Raw genomic sequence first — 21,202 nt, 5'->3', positions numbered from 1 at the left:
TCCTGAAACACTTCTAGACAAGAAACATGTAATATCTCTATGTACACCTCCCGCTGACCTACTCAGTACCCTTCGGCAATGGGTGTCTTACATCCCGAGTCGGACTCAGAATGGGACTTGGTGCTACGGGAAGGACTACCATATTCCCAGAACAAACTGTTCCTTCCCACGCCAGATACACAGAGTCAGGCCCTGGTGTGGTCTCACGATACTCCCATCAACGGTCATCCTGGACAAAAACGCACATATGGTCTACTGCAGCGGTGGTGTTGGTGGCCCACGATGCGGGCAGATGTCAACACTTATGTTAACACCTGTTCAGTATGTGCGCAGTGTAAAAACCGAAAAGGGCGTCCACTCGGACTACTCCACCCGCTACCCATACCACCTCGACCGTGGCATACCCTAACTATGGATTTTGTTACAGATTTACCTCGGTTAAAGGGTTTCGACACTATCTGGGTGTTGGTCGACTCATTTTCAAAAATAGCCCGGTTTATCCCTTGTTCCGGCATACCCACGGCACCAAAGCTAGCTGGCTTGTTCTTTCAGGAGATTTTTTGTTTTTTTGGATTACCTACGATACTCATAACTGACAGGGGGTCTCAGTTTACATCTAAATTCTGGAAAGCACTCACCAAGTTGATGAGCATAGATGCCAGGTATTCCTCCTCCTATCACCCAGAAACAGATGGGCAAATGGAGCGGGTGAATCAGGTATAATACCTGCAATACCTGCAATGCCTGTCCCTCCAAAACCAGAAATCCTGGTATCAGTTGTTGCATCTGCCAGAATTTGCGTATAATAACGCACCTAATTCTTCTATTGGTTGTTCACCCTTTTTTGCATTGTATGGGCAGAACCCACGTACCTTGCCTGTTCCTGACCTTTCCACGTCCCACATCCCCACCGCATCCGCTTGTGTTAGAGATATGAACATCATCTATAGCCAAACACTAACACATCTCCAGGAGGCACAGAAAACCATGCAGATCGCCGCTGACAAGAAGCGTTCTCCTGCCCCGCCATATGTGACAGGGGGACCGAGTCTGGTTGTCCACTCACCATTTACGATTGCCGGGCTCTCGTAAATTGCTACCTCATTTTGTTGGTCCATTTAAGATCACCAGAGTGGTTAATACGGTGGCTTCCGATTGGCCCTCCCTTCGGCTTGGCACATACACCCAGTTTTCCATGCCTCATTACTTAAGCCCTGTCCTGCCCGACTCGGTTGGTGTAGTCACCCTCTACGGTGGTACGCAACGGCTCCTCTGAATATGAGGTTAGCGCCATCCTGGGTTCTCGATTCACTCGGACCGCTTATACTACTTAGTCGACTGGTTAGGCTATGGTCCTGAGGAGAGGTCATGGGAACTTGCTGCCGATGTCCATGCCCCCCATCTTGTGGCTCGTTTTCATTGTGCCAATCCTTCTAGCCCACAAGGTCGTGGGCCCTGGGGGGGGGGGTGTTCTGTCATGAATGCACCATCAGGCCCGACAACCGCCCCAACAAGATCCACACACACAAGAGACGCAAGGCCCATGGACGCTACTAACACTCCTGTTACGCCAGCCCCATCACGTTTGGTCACTGCTCCAAGATTACACCAATGGTCTGTCCTCAGTAGTAAAAATCCCGTTAACTTATAAAAACGGCATTTGCTGTATATCAAGTTACGCTTGCCTTGGCGTAAGGTCGGACATGGTGGCCATACCATCTCAGCAAGAAAATTCTGCCGGAGGACACGAGCGGAGCAGCCAATGTCACCTGTCAACGGGCGTCACAGTTTGCTCGCTGTTCTTCACCACTGTGACTAAAGGCCGTGCTTGTTTCCGGGTCATGTGACACCCGATACAGAACGTGGTACGATGCTTACAGCCAATCAAGTAACACGGCGTGACGCACGCATGCAACGTCATGTGTCTGAACGCCGTAGCAGGATGCTTAATTCAGTTGAGCGTTGCGGATTCAGAGCTTCGCAGCTGTTTACAGCGTTTGGCGTCATGACTTTCTTGGATCCTGTTTTGCATCTTTCAACCTCGGACTCTGTTTCATGGACTGTTCTTGCTTCTACCTTACCAGCAACGCATTGGATTCTGCTTTTCTCCTGCTGACCTCGGATTTGTTTCACAGACTGCTCTGAATTTACCTTCTTGGTTTTGGCGCTAGTGTTTCCTGAACTCTCCAACCCTTAGATTCAAGCACATCAAATATCCGCCTTCCTGTTTCAAGTCCAGGTGCCTCTAGCTGGGTCCTCCTACTGGCCCTTTGACATCCGCCTGCAAGTTACTTGGGACCCTCCTGAGGGAATGGGTTTTACTCCTGACTTCACACCAGACCCCCATACTCATTCAGGCTTACTGTATCCAAGATCCTGGTAGGTGATTCCTTTCTTTATTACACCAAGGCCTGTATTTCACATTAGGAATACACTGTACTTATCATAACCTGCATTCTCTTCCAGCAGCCATTTGGAAGTCCTGGTGTTCCCGTTCCTACCACCTGTGGCCCTAATCCTCGAACAGCAAGTATATATTGTATCTTGCTGTTCGTTGCTTATGGACGGAGGTGTTCATACTCCTTGCAAGCTTCAAGTCTCAACGAATCTTGACAGGTTGTCCCTTTTACCTGCTGCATTACATTGGGGCACAATGATTTCCAGGCCCCTACAAGATGACCTCACTATCTTCTTTGTCCTGATGGCCTCCTGCCTGGCCTGATGCCCACCCCCATTGGTTGCCGGAGCCTTCATTGTCCATTCGGAGCTACCGGGAGGTGGGTACCAGCTTCCATCTACAAAGGCACACTTCTAAGACCCCTGTCAGCTTCCCTGTCCGCTGACAAGCCGCTACATGAGACCTCTACCACAGCCCAATCCTCCTTGAGGTTGCTATCCCTGGACTACTGGACTACCATGACTGCTACCTCACTCTGAATGTGTTAGTTACCTCCTCCTGATGGCACTGTACCCTCATCTCTGCCTATTCTCTCAGCTTCACCCTGTTATGTACTCAATTAAGTTGTTTCTGTACTCACCTTTACCCTCTTACTCCCACTTAATTTCCTTAACAGGGCCTTGCATTTAACTTGAAAGTCAAACTTGGGTGTATTTTGCATTTAACTCGAAAGTCAAACTTGGGTGTATTTTGCATTTCACTTTGCCCATTGATTGTAACCTGCTAGCCCAGTGACGGTTCCATACCGCTGTACTTGCTTACTCCTCCCTCTGCCTCCATCTCTTCCCACTCATGGCGCTTTTTGTTTCTCCCATCTATTCCAACTGCTTCTCTATCAACTATCCTTCTCACTAAGTCTGGAAAGAAGAAGTTTAAAAAGGATATCTTGGCCTCCAAACCTTGTCTCCCTATCGCTGATACCTATACCAGCGCCTCTTCCAGACAGACCCTCACCGACATCCTCTTTGTTGTTCCTTTGCCGGAACTATGGACCCCCCATGTGATCTCTGCTCTGTCCTGTCTCCTACTCTCCGATTAATGGTGCCACTCGCTGAGAAGTCCTCATGGTTTCTTTCCACCCCTCCAGAGTCATCCTAAATGTCATGGTCCAAGGTCCTCAGGCCAATCTCCTCCTCTTCGATAGGCATTTCCCTCACCTCATCAACTTCCTTTCATCTCCAGCTGTCCCTTCCTCTCATTCCTTGGCTACCTTGCCCACTCCTCCCTCCTCCTCTGCCCCACTACACGCTACCTTCACTCCTCCGCAGGGCGTACCTAACCTTCTGCATCTTGCCACTCTGTCTGCTGACAAACACTCCTCTGACATCTGCCGCCTTCTCGAGGAACTGGACCTCGATGTCCTCGGTCTTACTGAGACATGGTTCATGGCCAGCTCTGTCACGAGCTTTGACACTCTCCTCCCTGATGGCTATAAGATCCTCTTTGCACCCAGATCCTCCTGGTCTGGTTGGGGTGTGGCCCTGATCTTTCCTGAGTGGATTCCTGCCACTATCATTCCCACTCAGATCTACTCCTCTTTCGAATGCCTTGTTTGCAGGCTCTCAATCTCTCCTAGCCACTCTTACTGTTGCTACTCTCTATCAGCCCCCTTGTCAAATCACCTCCTTTATCTCTGAGTGGGCTGACCTCTTCCCCTCCTCCAGGCCTCAACCACTCAACTCCTCTTCCTTGTTGACCTCAATATCCATCTCGATTCTCCCTGTCCTTCATCTTTGCTCTTTCGCGACCTCTGCAATTCCCTCTCTCGTTCCTCCCCTCTGGCTCGACGCATTCTGCAGGTCACACACTTGCTGTCTTGATCTCCTCTGTCCTCTCCTCTCGATACCTCTGACCACTCCCCTCTCCTGGAGTGAGCACCGCCTCCTCTCATCTCCTCTCATCTCTCACTCTCTGCCCCCCACGCCAAGCCTACCCCTACACTGCCACCTACCTTATCTGACATCCGGCCCATGAAGAATGGGTCAGTTGAGACTTTCACTGCCACCTTCCCCCCCAACTCCTCCTCCTCCTCCTCCTCCTCTGGCTGATTCACATCCAGACACTTCCCTGTCCCTTCTCTACTCTTCTATTTCTGATACTCTTGATGTTCTTGCCCCTGTCATGATGATCCACTTGAAGTCCAAAGCCAACTTCAATTTCTGGTATGACTCAGACCTAGCTACACTTAAACGTAAGTGTAGGGTGGCTGAGAGGAAATGGAGAGCTTTTTGTTAATCCTCTGACAAATTGGCCTGTCGCCTGCTCCAAAGACAATACCGACTTTCTGTCCTCACCAAGAAGAGAGTCCACATTCAAGCTCGTGTCTCGGCGGCATCTAACAACTCGGCCGAACCCCATAAAGTCTACAAGGAGCTGCCCAACCCTGCTGCAGTCTCTACCCCTTCTGTTGCCTCCCAGGCTCTTTGCAATGCCCTTGCCTCTCAATTTATCTCAAAAACCCAGGACATCCTGTACACCCTCTCCTCCCCTTCCCCTTCTCTCCCCACTCCATCTGTGCTTGCTGACCCTCCCTCAGCCACCCCTCCACCCCCCTTCTCACCCTTTCCTCTTTTCTCCCCCGATGAGGTCAGTAGATAAGTCCGACCTATGAAAGCCTTGTCAAAACAGGTTCATCCCTGTTCCTCTAAAACCATCAAGGACCACATTGACACCCTCGCTCCGGCCCTTGCTGATTTTTGCAACCACTCCTTTGCTTCTGGATCCTTCCCCTCCCCTCTGAAGCACTTCTTTGTGCATCCTCTTCTCAAGAAACCCACAGCTGATCCTTCCTGTCCAGCTAACTATCGCCCAATTTCCATTACTCCCTTTCTGGGTAAACTCCTGGAAAAGCTGGCCATCTCTCAGCTTAACCGTCATTTCAATTCTGTTGGTTGTCTCCATGGCCACCAGTCTGGCTTCAGAGCGGCCAGAAGCACAGAAACTGCTCTGCTGAAAATCTGTTAAGATCTGCTCTCAAACTTTGACTCTAACATTCCCTCGGTCCTCATCCTACTCTCTCTCTTCTGCCTTTAACATGGTCAACCATACCATCCTGCTCAACTATCTCCATGATAACCTGGGTATCCCTGAGCAGGCTGTGGCCTGGCTGCCCTCTTTCCTATCTGATCGACCCTCCCAGGTCGACACTCAAATAATTTTCAGGCTGCCCTCTGCCACCTCCTCACCCTCTCTAATCTCTGACTGCCTAACTGCCATTCAAGATTGGTGGGCCGCCAATGATCTTTATCTGAATGCCAGCAAGACTTCCTCATCGGCACACCTTCGCCATCTTTTCCCCTCACTCTCTGGCCAGCCTCCCTTGGCTCTTCTCCTACCCCCACCTGCGAAGCTAAGTACCTCAGGGTCATCTTTGACTCCACACTTCCCTTCTCCGCCCACATCTCTGATGTCTCTAAAAGTCAAACTTCCTACTTCACCCCCTCAGAGGTACTCTGCCTTTCCTCTCCTTCCCACAGCAGCTCACTGTCTCCCAACCTCTGGTTCTCTCTAGGTTGGACTATTGTAACAGCCTCTTTCTAAACCTGCCTGCCTCTACGCTCCGCCCTCTGCAACTAATCCAGAACAGGACTGCGAGACTTGTCCTTGGCCTCAAGCCCTGGGATCACATCTCTCCAGCCCTGAAATCTCTCCATTGGATCCCAGTGGATGTAAGAATTAAATTCAAAACCCTCTGCACTGTCCACAAGGCTTTCTGGGGCCTGGGTCCAAAATACCTTCAGCTATCCCTCCGCAAATACCTCTCCTCTCGAGCTCTTCGGTCCTCTACCTCAGGATCAGTCATTTTTCAAAGAAATTAGTTGGGGGTAGATCGGTCTTCAGCTGGGGCCTCCCTCGGGAACAGCCTCCCTGCCACTCTAAACTTGAGGAGAACCAGCTCCGGTTCTGGAAGCACCTCAAGACCTTCCTCTTTGCTTCTGCCTTCGCTCCTCCTCTCCCCTGCTGATCTGTTCTCTCTTGGCACCGTGCACCTGGCCACCCTCTTTCCCCTGGGCCCAGGTACCTGCTCACCCTGCCACCCTCCCGCACTGCCTCCGGGCCACCCCTCGCACTGGCGTCTGTATCTGTACCCATACAGCCCCCCCACTTTATTCTTCCTGCACTTATCAGACCTACCCTGTCTGCTGCCTTAAATTCATCGCTTGCCACTTGCCGGCTGCTCTCCCACTTTTGATGTTTTTATCCTTTATTATTTATTCTGTTCCCCTTTTGCTCCGCACTTTCCACTTCTCCTCCTTCCCTACACGTATCCACTCCCCCATGCACTTGCGCGTTCTCAATGTCACTGGGCGTAGTTGCATCGTTGTTTTGTTCTCCCCTGTTCCCCTCCCTTGCCTTGTCGCGCTCTGAAACACTTATGTAGGAGCGCGATAGAAATAAAATATCAATTCAATTTTAAAAAATCATTCAGGGTGCCTATTGGAGGCTTTGAAGCATTATGTCTTGCTTTAATTGCTCAATTTAACACTGCACCTCATTTAGAATGAGACTTTTAGTATCATTCAGGAACACACATGCCCTCGTTGTATAGTGAGGGTACATTGCACACAGAGGACCACCTGCATTAGCCCTTGCTTGCTATGGATTCCTGTGGAATCTGCCTGTTTTGCCCAGTTGCAGTATTGAGGTGGATTTCATAGGAATCCATTTGTTATATGCCTTCATGACAATCGTGTGATGCCATACAACTAAACACACTGTAGAGACGAAGGAGCAGTAACTGGAGGTGTAAAAACACTACGCTTTCTTTGTATGACTCCATTTAATGCACCCACTTCAGAATTAGGGTGACATCTTTCTAAATATACAAAGCCATCATGTTATGATATTTTCAATTTTGTTCCAAAAATGTTGATGAATAGATTTGTTTTTTCTTATTAATTTCTTAGATTAATGAAAAGAACTTAACAAACCACAAAGAAGCTTGCGAGCAAGGCATCAACCCGTATCCAATCTACGCCGCAGTGGAAAAAGAGCACGTTGAGACTGCCCGAAAGAACATGCCCGGTAGGAACATGTGCTTGTGAATTTCAGTGTCTAGATTTAAGCACTATTGCCAACCTGACCTTGTTCACCGCCTGTGTCTGACGGGCATGACGCCGGGGTGGGGAGGGGGGGGGGGGTTTAGAGATGTAAAATCTATGAGTCAATAGTGCATGATCCCATGTATCCAAGGTCCGCAGCATTTACTTGACATGAAATCTTAAGAGGAAGGGAAGTCTATTGGGCTCACACTGATGGATGACTCATTAGATGTAGTTCCTGTAGTAAAATATAGGACTGTACACACTGATAACTATAAAATGAAATCCTTAAAGGGCATGATTGACATCCTACACAACAGAATTGAGGAAAACAAGCCCAATTGCGCTTAGACAGCATCAATGTTTGAAACTCAAAGTGGTCAAGCATTTTTCCAAATAAAATATTGAACTACTGCTCCAAATGTTTCAAAGGTAAATGTAGGCTGCCTGATGGCTAGCAACAAGCGCTACCCCTCTCTTGGTCCCATGCCGCCCTTCAACATCAACATACGCAACAATATTATTTATTTAATTAACATACCTGCAACCAAATTGGTTTTGTATATACAATATCAAAACATTTCACAATAAGATAAGACATTTCACAGTAAAAATAATCATAATTTGCACAATTAAAATTGGGAAAAATTGATTAAAACAACAAAAAAAATGTTTTTTTACAACATAAAACATGTGAACTATTGAAATGAACATCCAATCAATATCATGAAACACTAGTGTTATGTTTCTATTTACAAAGCACCTTCAGAAAGTTGGTTTAAAATTTCCTCACGTTTCCAATAAAACAGAATAAAAAATATATAAAATTCATATCCTGTCCTTCCATAAATATATCCCAACATTGAGAAGTATTGACACCATTGAATAGGTTGTCGTACGATGTTCTCATACCATGCAGGCTTTCACAGGCCACTAATAAGTGTTTAAGTGTTTCTAATACCCCGTTGCCACATAGTCGGCACCACCCACTAACTCTGGGTACCCCATTCAAAGCACCCTTTAGCTTCCAGGTTGAGATGCAATTGAATTTCATAAGCAAATACGTGTGTATTACTTTAGGAGCTTGGTAGGCTTTAACATACGCTGGAGGTAATTTTTGATTTAGTCGATACTCTAAATAGACACCACTGTACTTAAGAGTTGCCAAATTTACAATATTTGTTTCCAAGCTACTTGCCTTAATCTTTTTTTTTAACCACGTTTTAAATCCTCCATGAGCTCGGGTGGGCCTGGTATTAGCATATTTTGTGGGCCCTCATCTTACCCAGACATACTATCAACACTGGACTCCAATTGTGTTATCTAATGCTGTCATTTTTTCATAACTCATCGTTATTCTATGTACATCTGCAGTGATACTTTTTATATCAAATTCAAGAAGAGAATATTCTACTGACGCACCTGGTGGAAGACGCAGCAATTTGCGCAATATCAATGCTTCCAAACTTTGGAATTGGGGAAGGTATTTGTAACCCCACATTTCGACCCATGTAGTATTATGGATTTAACTCTTGCATGATATAGGAGTAATATTGTCTCAATAGAAAAACCCATTCTTTGCCAATGAAACTACTAATGGCTCTAATTGCGTGTGGTTTCCAATTCAATCTGGTGTCCACCATCAGCCCACGGTATTTTGATGGTAAGGACCTTGAACAAGTAGATACTTATTAAGTCCAGACATGTATTTCCAGCCGAGAATTATTTTTGCGAAAACCATGATTTTCCTTTTATCATTATTTAGCTTCAAGTTATTATTTTTGGCAAATTCTCCTGTGCATTTAATAGTATCTGCAAACCCTATGGTGTATGATCCAGTAGGAGCAGATCGTCGGTGTAGGCCAACCAATTAAAACTAAATGCTCCTACTTTTGCTGGACAGCATAAGGGACTTGACGTGGAACCTTGGAAATCTGCCAAATAAAGCTTAAATAATGTTTCGGCAACTATGCAGCCCTGTTTGACCCCAAGATACGTGGCAAAGGATTTAAAGAGTTTACCTTGGGCATCTAGACACATTTGCACAGTGGTTTCACCTATGACTGGGGTCTATTGGAAGAACGTTAGTGTGGTAAGAAGTAATAAGATCAGCTGGCCAGTGTGGGAATCATATTTCAGACCAGATGTACCAATCGTGATCAATTGGTGGACCTTCTAGTGGGCAATCGTTCAATCCATAATGAAGATCTAGCAATAAATAAGTACCTAGTGGTGTTACCAGTGAAATAATTAGGACTAGCAAGCACAGGTGAGATAGTGAAGTGGGCTAGTGTTATATAAAGCTGTTCCCTCAGTGACTTCACTGGCATCCCATCCACTTCAGAGAACTCCTTTCTGAGGGCATATATATAATTTGTTTTGAGGCTTTTATACTCGCTTCTGGATTTATCTTTTAGTGAGCAGAACTGGCATGGCAACTCACGGATCAATGCAGCAGCGTCACCTATTCAGCAAGTCCTTTTGGCTTCTATCTTCCTTATGGAATCTGGTCTGTTTAGGCATAATTCTGCTTCAGGCTTCTTCTGGATAGGATCAAACCTTCACAGGTTTTATCCTACTCCAGCAGTGTGACTGGGCACGGTTTTCCCATCTGCCGACTTTCCAGAATCCCACAGATCTATCTAATTTTTATGGGATTGAGTTTATATTGTCTACTTTTTCACACACCGTGTCACCTGGCATTCTGATATTTGATTGGTTGAGTCTTCCATTGGTTCTCTTAAGAAGTTGACACTCTAGAGAAAAACACCCACTTCTTGGATAGGTCCAACTTATTTAGACATCTGACAAGGGCGGTCAAACCCATATTTCACCAAAATATTGGATCTGAACCTATCCTAATATTAAGACACCATTTTGTTCTGATCAGACAGAAAATCCACATCTGTTGACATAGTTCTTACATCAATTGCATGAAAATAAATGGATGTTATTAAATTATGTACATTTATTTATGATTGATATATTTTAATCATGTTTAGACCCATATTGTGAGGCTTGTTTCCCTAACTAGATTACTGGTTTGGCTTTCACAAAATACCAGGATATGAGCAAAACAGGTGTTTGGCTTTATGATTTACTTAAAATGTACACAGTTCTGTTTCTTATTGATTCTGCACATGGAGGTCCCAATTCCAATTATTCACTTTAAACAGAGCTGGCTGGTCTCTTGGGCTAGAAGTCTCCCATTCCTTTTTCACATATTTTTGTGTGGCTGAGATGGATATCAAATGTTGAAATCGAAGTGGAACAACGTTGTTTGCAGCTGAGTTCTGAGAAAGGCAAACCTCCTAATGAAGTGAACGGGAAGCAGAACATTGACTTTCCTCAGAATGAATGGTCTCTATGTGTTGGGTAGGTTCCTGGAGATAAGCGCATGTCTTGTGAGTTCAACCCAGTTCTCATAGGCTTTGATCTGCCGGATGGCTGAACTCTCTTCAAAAGAACAGCTTTCAAAGATATGCTCACTTTAAACCTTCATGATGTTTAACCCTTCGAGGGATGAGAGCATGGAGAAGAGGAATGGTTTAGCTTTTCTCTCCTGTAGCAATCTGTAATGTGAGTTATGTTAACACCGATATTACTATTTCATAGCTTTAAAAGATACTTTTTGTGCTTTTGAAGGAGCACAGATTTTCCTTGTCTGGTGCATTGAAACACTTTCTCCAAAATAGTATTTATATAGAAAGCATGTGACTGCAAGAAGTACACTGAGTTACACTTGCCCTCTACGTGCAGCTGCACATTACAGAAATGAAAGGCAATGCACAGCTCCACTTTGATGCATGTTCACAGATTAGGGTTAGATTCCTGGGGGAACAGAAATCTGCAGAACAAGCATGTCTTATTCCAGCATCAATCTTCCTGTAACGTTGGGGGAGGACCTTTTATGATCGCAATGTGCAAGTCATGCCCACCAGGTTTGGTTCCATTTACTGGGCTTCGTTTTCATTGAAGAATTCCATACATATGCAAAAATGCCCTTTTGCAAAGGACAGTTTCTAACCATTTCCTGAATTTACGATGTTTGGCCTCCAGTCTGAGCTCTTATGGGAGAGCCATCCAGAGGGACGGGCACGCTGCCGTTCTGCACTCTTCAGGTGACTGGTCTCAGCTGAGCCATCCAGAGGGACGGGTACACTGCAGTTCTGCACTCTTCAGGTGACTGGTCTCAGCTGAGCCATCCAGAGGGACGGGTACACTGCAGTTCTGCACTCTTCAGGTGACTGGTCTCAGCTGAGCCATCCAGAGGGACGGGTACACTGCAGTTCTGCACTCTTCAGGTGACTGGTCTCAGCTGAGCCATCCAGAGGGACGGGCACGCTGCAGTGCTGAACTCTTAGGTAACTGGTCTCAGCTGGGCCATCCAGAGGGACGGGCACACTGCAGTTCTGAACTCTTAGGTGACTGGTCTCAGCTGAGCCATCCAGACAGACGGGCACGCTGCAGTTCTGCACTCTTTAGGTGACTGGTCTCAGCTGAACCCGCCAGAGGGACAGGCACACTGCAGTTCTGAACTCTTAGGTGACTGGTCTCAGCTGAATAATCCAGAGGGACGGGCACACTGCAGTTCTGAACTCTTAGGTGACTGGTCTCAGCTGAGCCATCCAGAGGGACGGGCATGCTGCAGTTCTGCAATCGTTAGGTGACTGGTCTCAGCTGAACCCGCCAGAGGGACAGGCACACTGCAGTTCTGAACTCTTAGGTGACTGGTCTCAGCTGAGCCATCCAGACAGACGGGCACGCTGCAGTTCTGCAATCGTTAGGTGACTGGTCTCAGCTGAACCCGCCATAGGGACGGGCACACTGCAGTTCTGAACTCTTAGGTGACTGGTCTCAGCTGAGCCACCCAGAGGAACGGGCACGCTGCAGTTCTGCACTCTTCAGATGACTGGTCTCAGCTGAGCCATCCAGAGGGACGGGCACACTGCAGTTCTGCACTCTTAGGTGACTGGTCTCAGCTGAGCCATCCAGAGGGACGGGCACACTGCAGTTCTACACGCTTCAGGAGACTGGTCTCAGCTGAGCCATCCAGAGGGACGGGCACACCTCAGTTCTGAACTCTTAGGTGACTGGTCTCAGCTGAGCCACCCAGAGTGACGGGCACGCTGCAGTTCTGAACTCTTAGGTGACTGGTCTCAGCTGAGCCATCCAGAGGGACAGGCACACTGCAGTTCTGAACTCTTCAGGTGACTGGTCTCAGCTGAGCCATCCAGAGGGACGGGCACGCTGCAGTTCTGCACTCTTCAGATGACTGGTCCCAGCTGAGCCATCCAGAGGGACGGGCACGCTGCTGTTCTGCACTCTTTAGGTGACTGGTCTCATCTGAGCCATCCAGAAGGACAGGCACGCTGCGTTCTGCACTCTTTAGGTGACTGGTCTCATCTGAGCCATCCAGAGGGACGGGCACGCTGCAGTTCTGCACTCTTCAGATGACTGGTCCCAGCTGAGCCATCCAGAGGGACGGGCACGCTGCTGTTCTGCAGTCTTCAGATGACTGGTCTCAGCTGAGCCATCCAGAGGGACAGGCACGCTGCAGTTCTGCACTCTTAGGTGATTGGTCTCATCTGAGCCATCCAGAGGGACGGGCACGCTGCAGTTCTGCACTCTTCAGATGACTGGTCTCAGCTGAGCCATCCAGAGGGACGGGCACACCTCAGTTCTGAACTCTTAGGTGACTGGTCTCATCTGAGCCATCCAGAGGAACGGGCACGCTGCGTTCTGCACTCTTCAGATGACTGGTCTCAGCTGAGCCATCCAGAGGGACGGGTACACTGCAGTTCTGAACTCTTCAGGTGACTGGTCTCAGCTGAGCCATCCAGAGGGACGGGCACGCTGCTGTTCTGCACTCTTCAGGTGACTGGTCTCAGCTGAGCCATCCAGAGGGACGGGCACGCTGCTGTTCTGCACTCTTTAGGTGACTGGTCTCATCTGAGCCATCCAGAGGAACGGGCACGCTGCGTTCTGCACTCTTCAGATGACTGGTCTCAGCTGAGCCATCCAGAGGGACGGGTACGCTGCAGTTCTGAACTCTTCAGGTGACTGGTCTCAGCTGAGCCATCCAGAGGGACGGGCACGCTGCTGTTCTGCACTCTTCAGGTGACTGGTCTCAGCTGAGCCATCCAGAGGGACGGGCACGCTGCTGTTCTGCACTCTTTAGGTGACTGGTCTCAGCTGAGCCATCCAGAGGGACGGGCACGCTGCTGTTCTGCACTCTTCAGGTGACTGGTCTCAGCTGAGCCATCCAGAGGGACGGGTACACTGCAGTTCTGCACTCTTCAGGTGACTGGTCTCAGCTGAGCCATCCAGAGGGACGGGTACACTGCAGTTCTGCACTCTTCAGGTGACTGGTCTCAGCTGCTGGAGGGTTTGCACTTCAGGGATCCAATGGAACGATATTCAGTGATTCGGTTGACAGATGTGGGGGCCGCCTTGCAAACGTAGTGATCTTATGATGCGCGCACCTTTTATTTTGCTGCAAGATTGGATTGGTAACCAGTGCATGTTTTCAAGTCTACAGAAACATGGTTACATTTGTTCAGGCCATATGATATGATATGGCATTTATACTGCGCCTGTACACATGTGTTTCTAGGTGTGACAAGACAAGGAGGGGGAAACTGAGGGGGGACAAAAACAACGATTTTACTAGGCCTTGTCATTCAGATCGCTTAAGTGCAGGGAAGTGGGAGGCGAGAAGTGCTGAGGGGGGAGGGGAGAAGTGCAGGTAACTCAATAAATGCAGCCATCGGGTGGCTCATAACTGCAGAGAGAAGGGACTGTAGGGTTGCAGATACATACCATAAGTGCTGGGGGAGCCTGGAGACAGTGCAAGGGCAACAGGGCATGCAGGAACCTGGGACCAAGTAAAGAGGGTAGCCAGGTGACAGTGCATGGAGTAGTCAGGACACCAGCATGGGAGAGGAAGAGGGGAAAGCAGAAGTGAAAAGGAAGGTCTTGAGTTGCTTCCAGAATCTGAGGTGGTTCTGCTGAAGTTTGATGGAGGCAGGGAGGCTGTTCCAGAGGGAGGCCCCAGCGGAAGAGGGCTCTGCCCCCAACCCTCTGCTTAGAAAAGTGTGTGACCCTCAGAGTTGGAAGTGGATGAGGGGAGAGCTCGAGAAGGGAGACGTTTAGGAAGAGAGAGTTGGAGGTAGCGCGGTCCCAGGCCCCAGCAAGCCTTGTGGCCGGTGCAAAGGGTCTTAGACTTGACCTTTGCTGCCACAGGGAGCCAGTGCAGAGATTTCAGAGCTGGAGAGATACGATCCCGGAGCTTGAGTCCAAGGATATGTCTCACAGTCCTGTTCTGCATAAGTAGAGGCAGGCTGATTTAGAAAAGGGCTGTTTCAGTAGTCCAACCTAGGGAGGACCAGAGCTGGAGACACTGAGCTTCTGGGGGAAAGTGAAGAAAGGAAGAATACCTCAGAGGTGGTGCAGCTGATGGTTTGATTTCTTAGAGACGTCAGCGATGTGAGGAGAGAGGGAAAGGGTGGAGTCGAAGATGACACCAAGGTTCTTAGCCTCACAGGTAGGAGCAGGAAGTGGGCCCAGACTGGGTGGCCAGAGAAAGAGAGGAGAGGCGTGAGCTGGTGTTCCAATGAGAAGGATATCGGTCTTACTGGCATTAAGCCAGAGATCATTGCCAACAAAGCATTCCTTAATTGCGGGCAGACAATCTGGTATTAGAGAAGGGGAAGCGGCGGCTGAGAGGTGCTGGTGTAATCTGCATAACACTGAAAGTTGGAGCATAAAGTAGTGATGCAGTGGGCGAGAGGTACCAGGTAGTGGTTGAAAAGTCAGGGAGAAAGGTTACACCCCAGGGGAACACCACAAGTAGAGACGGAGAGATAGAAGAGAGTAAAGAACCCAGTTGGACCTGAGATGGTCGGTCAGTGAGGAAGGAGGTCAGCCAGGCCAGAGCCTGATCAGCGATACCTGGGCTATCACAGAGGTGATTGAGCAGGATGGCATGGTTGACCAAAACAAAAGTAGAAGAAAGATCGAGGAGAATGAGGACAGAAGGTTAGAGTCAAGGTTAGAGAGAAGGTCTTCACGGGTGTTCAGCAGAGCAGTTTCTGTTCTTCTGGCAGCTCTGAAGCCAGACTGGTGGTTGTGGAGGCAACCAACAGATTCTGTGTGCAGATCAAGCTGGGAGATGGCCACCTTTTCCAAGAGTTTGCCCAGGGAAGGAGTGATGGAGATTGGGAGATAGTTAACCAGAGAGGAAGGTTCAGCAGAGGGCTTCTTTAGAAGGGGGTGCACAAGGGAGTGCTTAAGGGGAAGGGTAGGCCCCTGTGGCAAAGGAGTGATTGTAAAAATCGGCCAAGGGTGTCGATGTGGTCCCTGATGGATCTGGATGAGCAGGGGAGAACCTGCTTTGATGAGACTTTCATAGATCGGACTAGTCTAGAAACACTGTCTAGGGTGAACAAGAGAAAGGAAGTGGAGTGATGGCTACAGGGTGGAGTAGAGGGGGGAGGGGAAGAGGGGGAGGAAGAGGAGGGGGAGGAAGAGGAGTGATGAGCCAGGGCTGTGCAGAGGGCTTGGGAGAGAAGAGGCGAGGTAGAGGCTGCAGCAGGATTGGCCAGCTCATTGCAGATTTTGAAGATTTCGGCCGAGTTGTTAGATGCCGCAGAGATGAAGGCTTGGATGTAAGCTCTCTTCTTGGAGAGGACAGAGTCTGTACTGCCTTTGGAGCAGGTGGCAGGCCAGTTTCTCAGGGGGTGTGCCCCTGATACCCTCCACTTCCTCTCAACTGCACTACACTTGCATTTAGGGCGGCAAGGCTAGAATCATATCAACAGTTGCACTTGGATTTGGGCTTCACCCTACTGATGAGGTCCAACCAGACTGAAACACGTGTCTGGGGTTGCTGTTGGTACTCTTGTTCAGAGGAAAATTACCTAGAATTTTGGCGCTGGACTGCCCCAGGGGAGGACAAAGACTGATATGTTTTGAATATTTCTCCCCTGTAAAAGATAGTGAGCTAAAGATTCTGGGTAAGACTCTCGTAACGAGGACTCATGTCTGGCAGAGGGACTCCCAGGACCCCCCCTTGTTTTTTGTGATTTATAGAAGTCAAAAAGACTTGCTCATACAGGTTGCTGTATGAAGCTTGGTGGGGGACTTGAAATTGCTTGAGAATCGCCTCTCCCTAGAAATCCCAGTTCAGGACTGCAGCCATGGGGCTTCTGGTCATGAGTAAAGCTTAATGTTTTGCTCAAAAAAGATTTCCCTGCTCCTATCCGGTTTCAACCAGTGTCTAGCTAATGACAAACCTGAGGGCATTGAATTCCAAAATACAAGTATTTGGGATTTTTATATTAGTGATCAGGCAATATGGCTGGGGTGGGGGAGGATATAACCAGGCTGAGACTAGAATCAAGGAAACGGGTGCCTGGCAGCATCAGGCTCCCGGTTCCTGGCCGGCAAGAAGAATGAATCAGTCCCAGAATGTGAGCGTCAACAGGCCCATAGTGTCTGCCAGAAATGTGAGCGTCAACAAGCCCATAGTGTCTGCCAGAAATGTGAGCGATCAACAAGCCCATAGTGTCTGCCAGAAATGTGAGCGTCAAGCCCATAGTGTCTGCCAGAAATGTGAGCGTCAACAAGCCCATAGTGTCTGCCAGAAATGTGAGCGTCAAGCCCATAGTGTCTGCCAGAAATGTGAGCGTCAACAGGCGCATAGTGTCTGCCAGAAATGTGAGCATCAACAGGCCCATAGTGTCTGCCAGAAATGTGAGCGTCAACAGGCCCATAGTGTCTGCCAGAAATGTGAGCGTCAACAGGCCCATAGTGTCTGCCAGAAATGTGAGCATCAACAAGCCCATAGTGTCTGCCAGAAATGTGAGAGTCAACAAGCCCATAGTGTCTGCCAGAAATGTGAGAGTCAACAAGCCCATAGTGTCTGCCAGAAATGTGAGCGTCAACAAGCCCATAGTGTCTGCCAGAAATGTGAGCGTCAAGCCCATAGTGTCTGCCAGAAATGTGAGCGTCAACAGGCCCATAGTGTCTGGCAGAAATGTGAGCGTCAACAGGCCCATAGTGTCTGCCAGAAATGTGAGCGTCAACAGGCCCATAGTGTCTGCCAGAAATGTGACCGTCAACAAGCCCATAGTGTCTGCCAGACCTGCTCCCTGGAATAGAGGAAGCTACAAGTGTCCTTTGTCTGTCCATCCACACTACCAGAGCAGTAGATCGGAAATGCCAACGTACTGTGATGGTTCCGGGCAAACCGATGATCTAATGGCCTAGGGAGAATGCAACCCTGCACCACTGTCGCAAATCATTTTGATACATTGGGATGCCGACTTGTATCCTCAATTGTGGGAGTCCAGGTGTTGGGGGAGAGAGGAAACCCAAAATACTGAAAATATTACTGATAGTGAACCAACACTACAACCAGACAGTTCCCAGAGCCCAAAAAAGCTAATGACTCACTGTGGAAATTGAAGAAAAAACCTTTCAAACTCACAAGACATAGAAACAGCACATCGGTCATCAGAAACTGTTAAAAATGTATTTGAAAAGGGGTAAGGGCTTAAAGGCTTTTTGTTACCTGCCTAACAAAGCTACTGTGGGAAAGAGGTATAAATTGGCTCACAAGGTGAGATGAGTGCTGGAACCGATGGAAGGTGCTAGGATTAGAAAGATAAGGCACACAGAAGCAAGTGAAAGGCTGAGTGTGGGTTGTGGTGGTGAGGGAAGGAGGTGAACCGAGACACCAAGCAGAGGATGGACGGGGAAGTGGAGTGCTGAGGAGCAGGGTGCAGGGGAAATATTTGTGAGGGAGAGTGCTACCAGTGTGTGAGAGTGGGGCAGTGAGTGAGAGGGTATTTGTGAGACTGGCTGTAGTAGTTGGGGAAGAGTGGTCGACAGAAGTAGGGAGTGGGTGCTGAGTGAGAGTAACGATTGTAGATGGAGGTGCAGGTGAGGGGATTGAGTAGAAGGCTGTAGGAGAGGGGAGGCGGTTATGTCAGATCAGTGACAGTGTATCATTTTAGAATGAGGGAGAGAAAGTTTAGTAGAGGTGTGTGCAGGGCCCCATCTCCCCAGGATGAATGTGCAGGGCCCGATCTCCCTGGGATGAGTGTGCAGGGCTCGATCTCCCTGGGATGAGTGTGCAGGGCTCGATCTCCCTGTGATGAGTGAGCAGGGCCCCATCTCCCTGGGATGAGTGAGCAGGGCTCTAGCACCCCGGGTCGAGTGAGCAGGGCCCTATCTCTCTGGGACGAGTGAGCAGGGCTCTAGCACCCCGGGTCGAGTGAGCAGGGCTCTATCGCCCCGGGACGAATGAGCAGGGCCTTATCTCCATGTGATGGGCCCAATATCCCTGGGATGAGTGAACAGGGCCCTATCTCCTCGGGACAAGTGAGCAGAGCCATAGCGCCCTGGGACGAGTGAGCAGGGCCCTGTCACCCGGGACGAATGAGCAGGGCCCCATCTCCCTGGGATGAGTGTGCAAGGCCCTATCTCCCTGGGAGGAGTGAGCAGGGCCCCATCTCCCTGGGATGAGTGTGCAGGGCCCTATCTCCCGAGGATGAGTGTGCAGGGCACTATCTCCCTGTGATGGGCCCCATCTCCCTGGGATGAGTGAGCAGGACCCTAGCTCCCTGGGACGAGTGTGCAGCGCCCTGTCCACCACTGACTGAAGCCACAGCAGTGCTCTGCACAGGCCCTGAAGAGGCGGATTAACCAATCACCATCTCTGTCCCTGGAGCGATGCACCTGAGGAAACTTTGCACTCAGCCCCTGACCTCTTACCTTCAAACGGGGCCGCGGTGTGCAAGGGTTGACATCTCCTTCCCCTCCACGTGCAAAGCATCGATGAAAAGCCTGGTAAATACCTAAAAACTAAACGAGACCACGCCAATCACAACATTCTAAGTGAGCAGTTCACTTCCAAGGGTTCAACGTGCATAATACGCATAATACGCATAATACGCACCACAGCACCATCTGCTGCTCATGTGAAGGCACTACAACGTTTACAATTCTCAGTGAAGAAAAACCGTCGGGTGGTTGGAAAAAGTTGCCAACTGCCATCAACAGCATTAAGACCTAGTGCACTATCTGAGGAGGGATCTAAGCAGCTGCATTACCAAATAATGAGTCCAGAAGCAGAAAAGCTCATGGCTGGCAGAAACCCATGATTTAACGGGACTTGGATCCATTGGGAACTTCTGTCATTTCTATGGTGAGGTGTAAGAGGTTAGAACTCCCACTGGCACCCCCATACCAACCTCAGACTCTAATATCAATGTGTGCAGGAGTTCATCGCCACACAAGCGCTCCACCATTCCCATGTGATCTGAACACTACAGCGATGTACTCCTTTTATTTAAACCTGCAGATAATAGATTATTGGCCATCATTAAAAACAGTTAGACCGCTCTCCTTAAAGCGACCTATTTCTTCATCCCTCTATTCTTAAAATACTCCAACAATCCCCGGTCTCCAATCGCAAACCTCTGTACCACTGCTGCACAAATACGTGATACCCTGGAAATAATGTGTGCACCTGGCCACAGCAGGGAACCATCATTAAAACATGATTGCCCCCCCCCTCAGCATCAGATCACAGAAAATGCTCACCCCTTACATCTAACCCCACTTCTACTACCAATCAACCCTCCAAACACCTGTCCAGATCCGTTCCTACGACTGGCTGCACCACACACACTCCCAACACACCTACACTGCCAACACACCTACACTTCCAACACACCCACCCTTCCAACACACCTACACTCCCAACACACCTACACTCCCAACACACCTACACTTCCAACACACCCACCCTTCCAACACACCTACACTCCCAACACACCCACCCTTCCAACACACCCACCCTTCCAACACACCCACCCTTCCAACACACCCACACTCCCAACACACCTACACTTCCAACACACCTACACTTCCAACACACCTACACTCCCAACACACCTACACTTTCAACACACCTACACTTCCAACACACCCACCCTTCCAACACACCTACACTCCCAACACACCTACACTCCCAACACACCCACCCTTCCAACACACCCACCCTTCCAACACACCTACACTCCCAACACACCTACACTCCCAACACACCTACACTTCCAACACACCCACCCTTCCAACACACCTACACTCCCAACACACCTACACTCCCAACACACCTACACTTCCAACACACCTACACTCCCAACACACCTACACTCCCAACACACCTACCCTTCCAACACACCCACCCTTCCAACACACCTACACTCCCAACACACCTACACTCCCAACACACCCACCCTTCCAACACACCCACCCTTCCAACACACCCACCCTTCCAACACACCCACCCTTCCAACACACCTACACTCCCAACACACCTACACTCCCAACACACCTACACTTCCAACACACCTACACTCCCAACACACCTACACTCCCAACACACCTACACTTCCAACACACCTACACTTCCAACACACTCACCCTTCCAACACACCCACACTCCCAACACACCCACACTCCCAACACACCTACACTCCCAACACAACCACACTCCCAACACACCCACCCTTCCAACACACCCACCCTTCCAACACACCCACCCTTCCAACACACCTACACTCCCAACACACCTACACTCCCAACACACCTACACTTCCAACACACCTACACTTCCAACACACCTACA

General features: G+C 49.1%; 1 protein-coding gene across 3 annotated transcripts in view; it reads left to right on the top strand.

The window, feature by feature from the left end:
* The window catches only part of LOC138570308 (cytosolic phospholipase A2 gamma-like), a 642,279-nt gene that overhangs the window by 353,287 nt on the left and 267,790 nt on the right, over positions 1-21,202 (top strand). For all 3 annotated transcript variants that reach the window (XM_069649085.1, XM_069649084.1, XM_069649086.1), the window contains exon 7: positions 7,366-7,483. In XM_069649085.1, coding sequence (XP_069505186.1) covers positions 7,366-7,483 — 118 coding nt within the window. The remainder of the gene's footprint in view (positions 1-7,365; positions 7,484-21,202) is intronic.

The sequence above is a fragment of the Ambystoma mexicanum genome, chromosome 2q (assembly GCF_040938575.1).
Source record: "Ambystoma mexicanum isolate Mex_15411 chromosome 2q, UKY_AmexF1_1, whole genome shotgun sequence".
Lineage (NCBI taxonomy): Eukaryota > Metazoa > Chordata > Amphibia > Caudata > Ambystomatidae > Ambystoma > Ambystoma mexicanum.
This window is presented reverse-complemented; position numbering and strand designations above follow the sequence as displayed.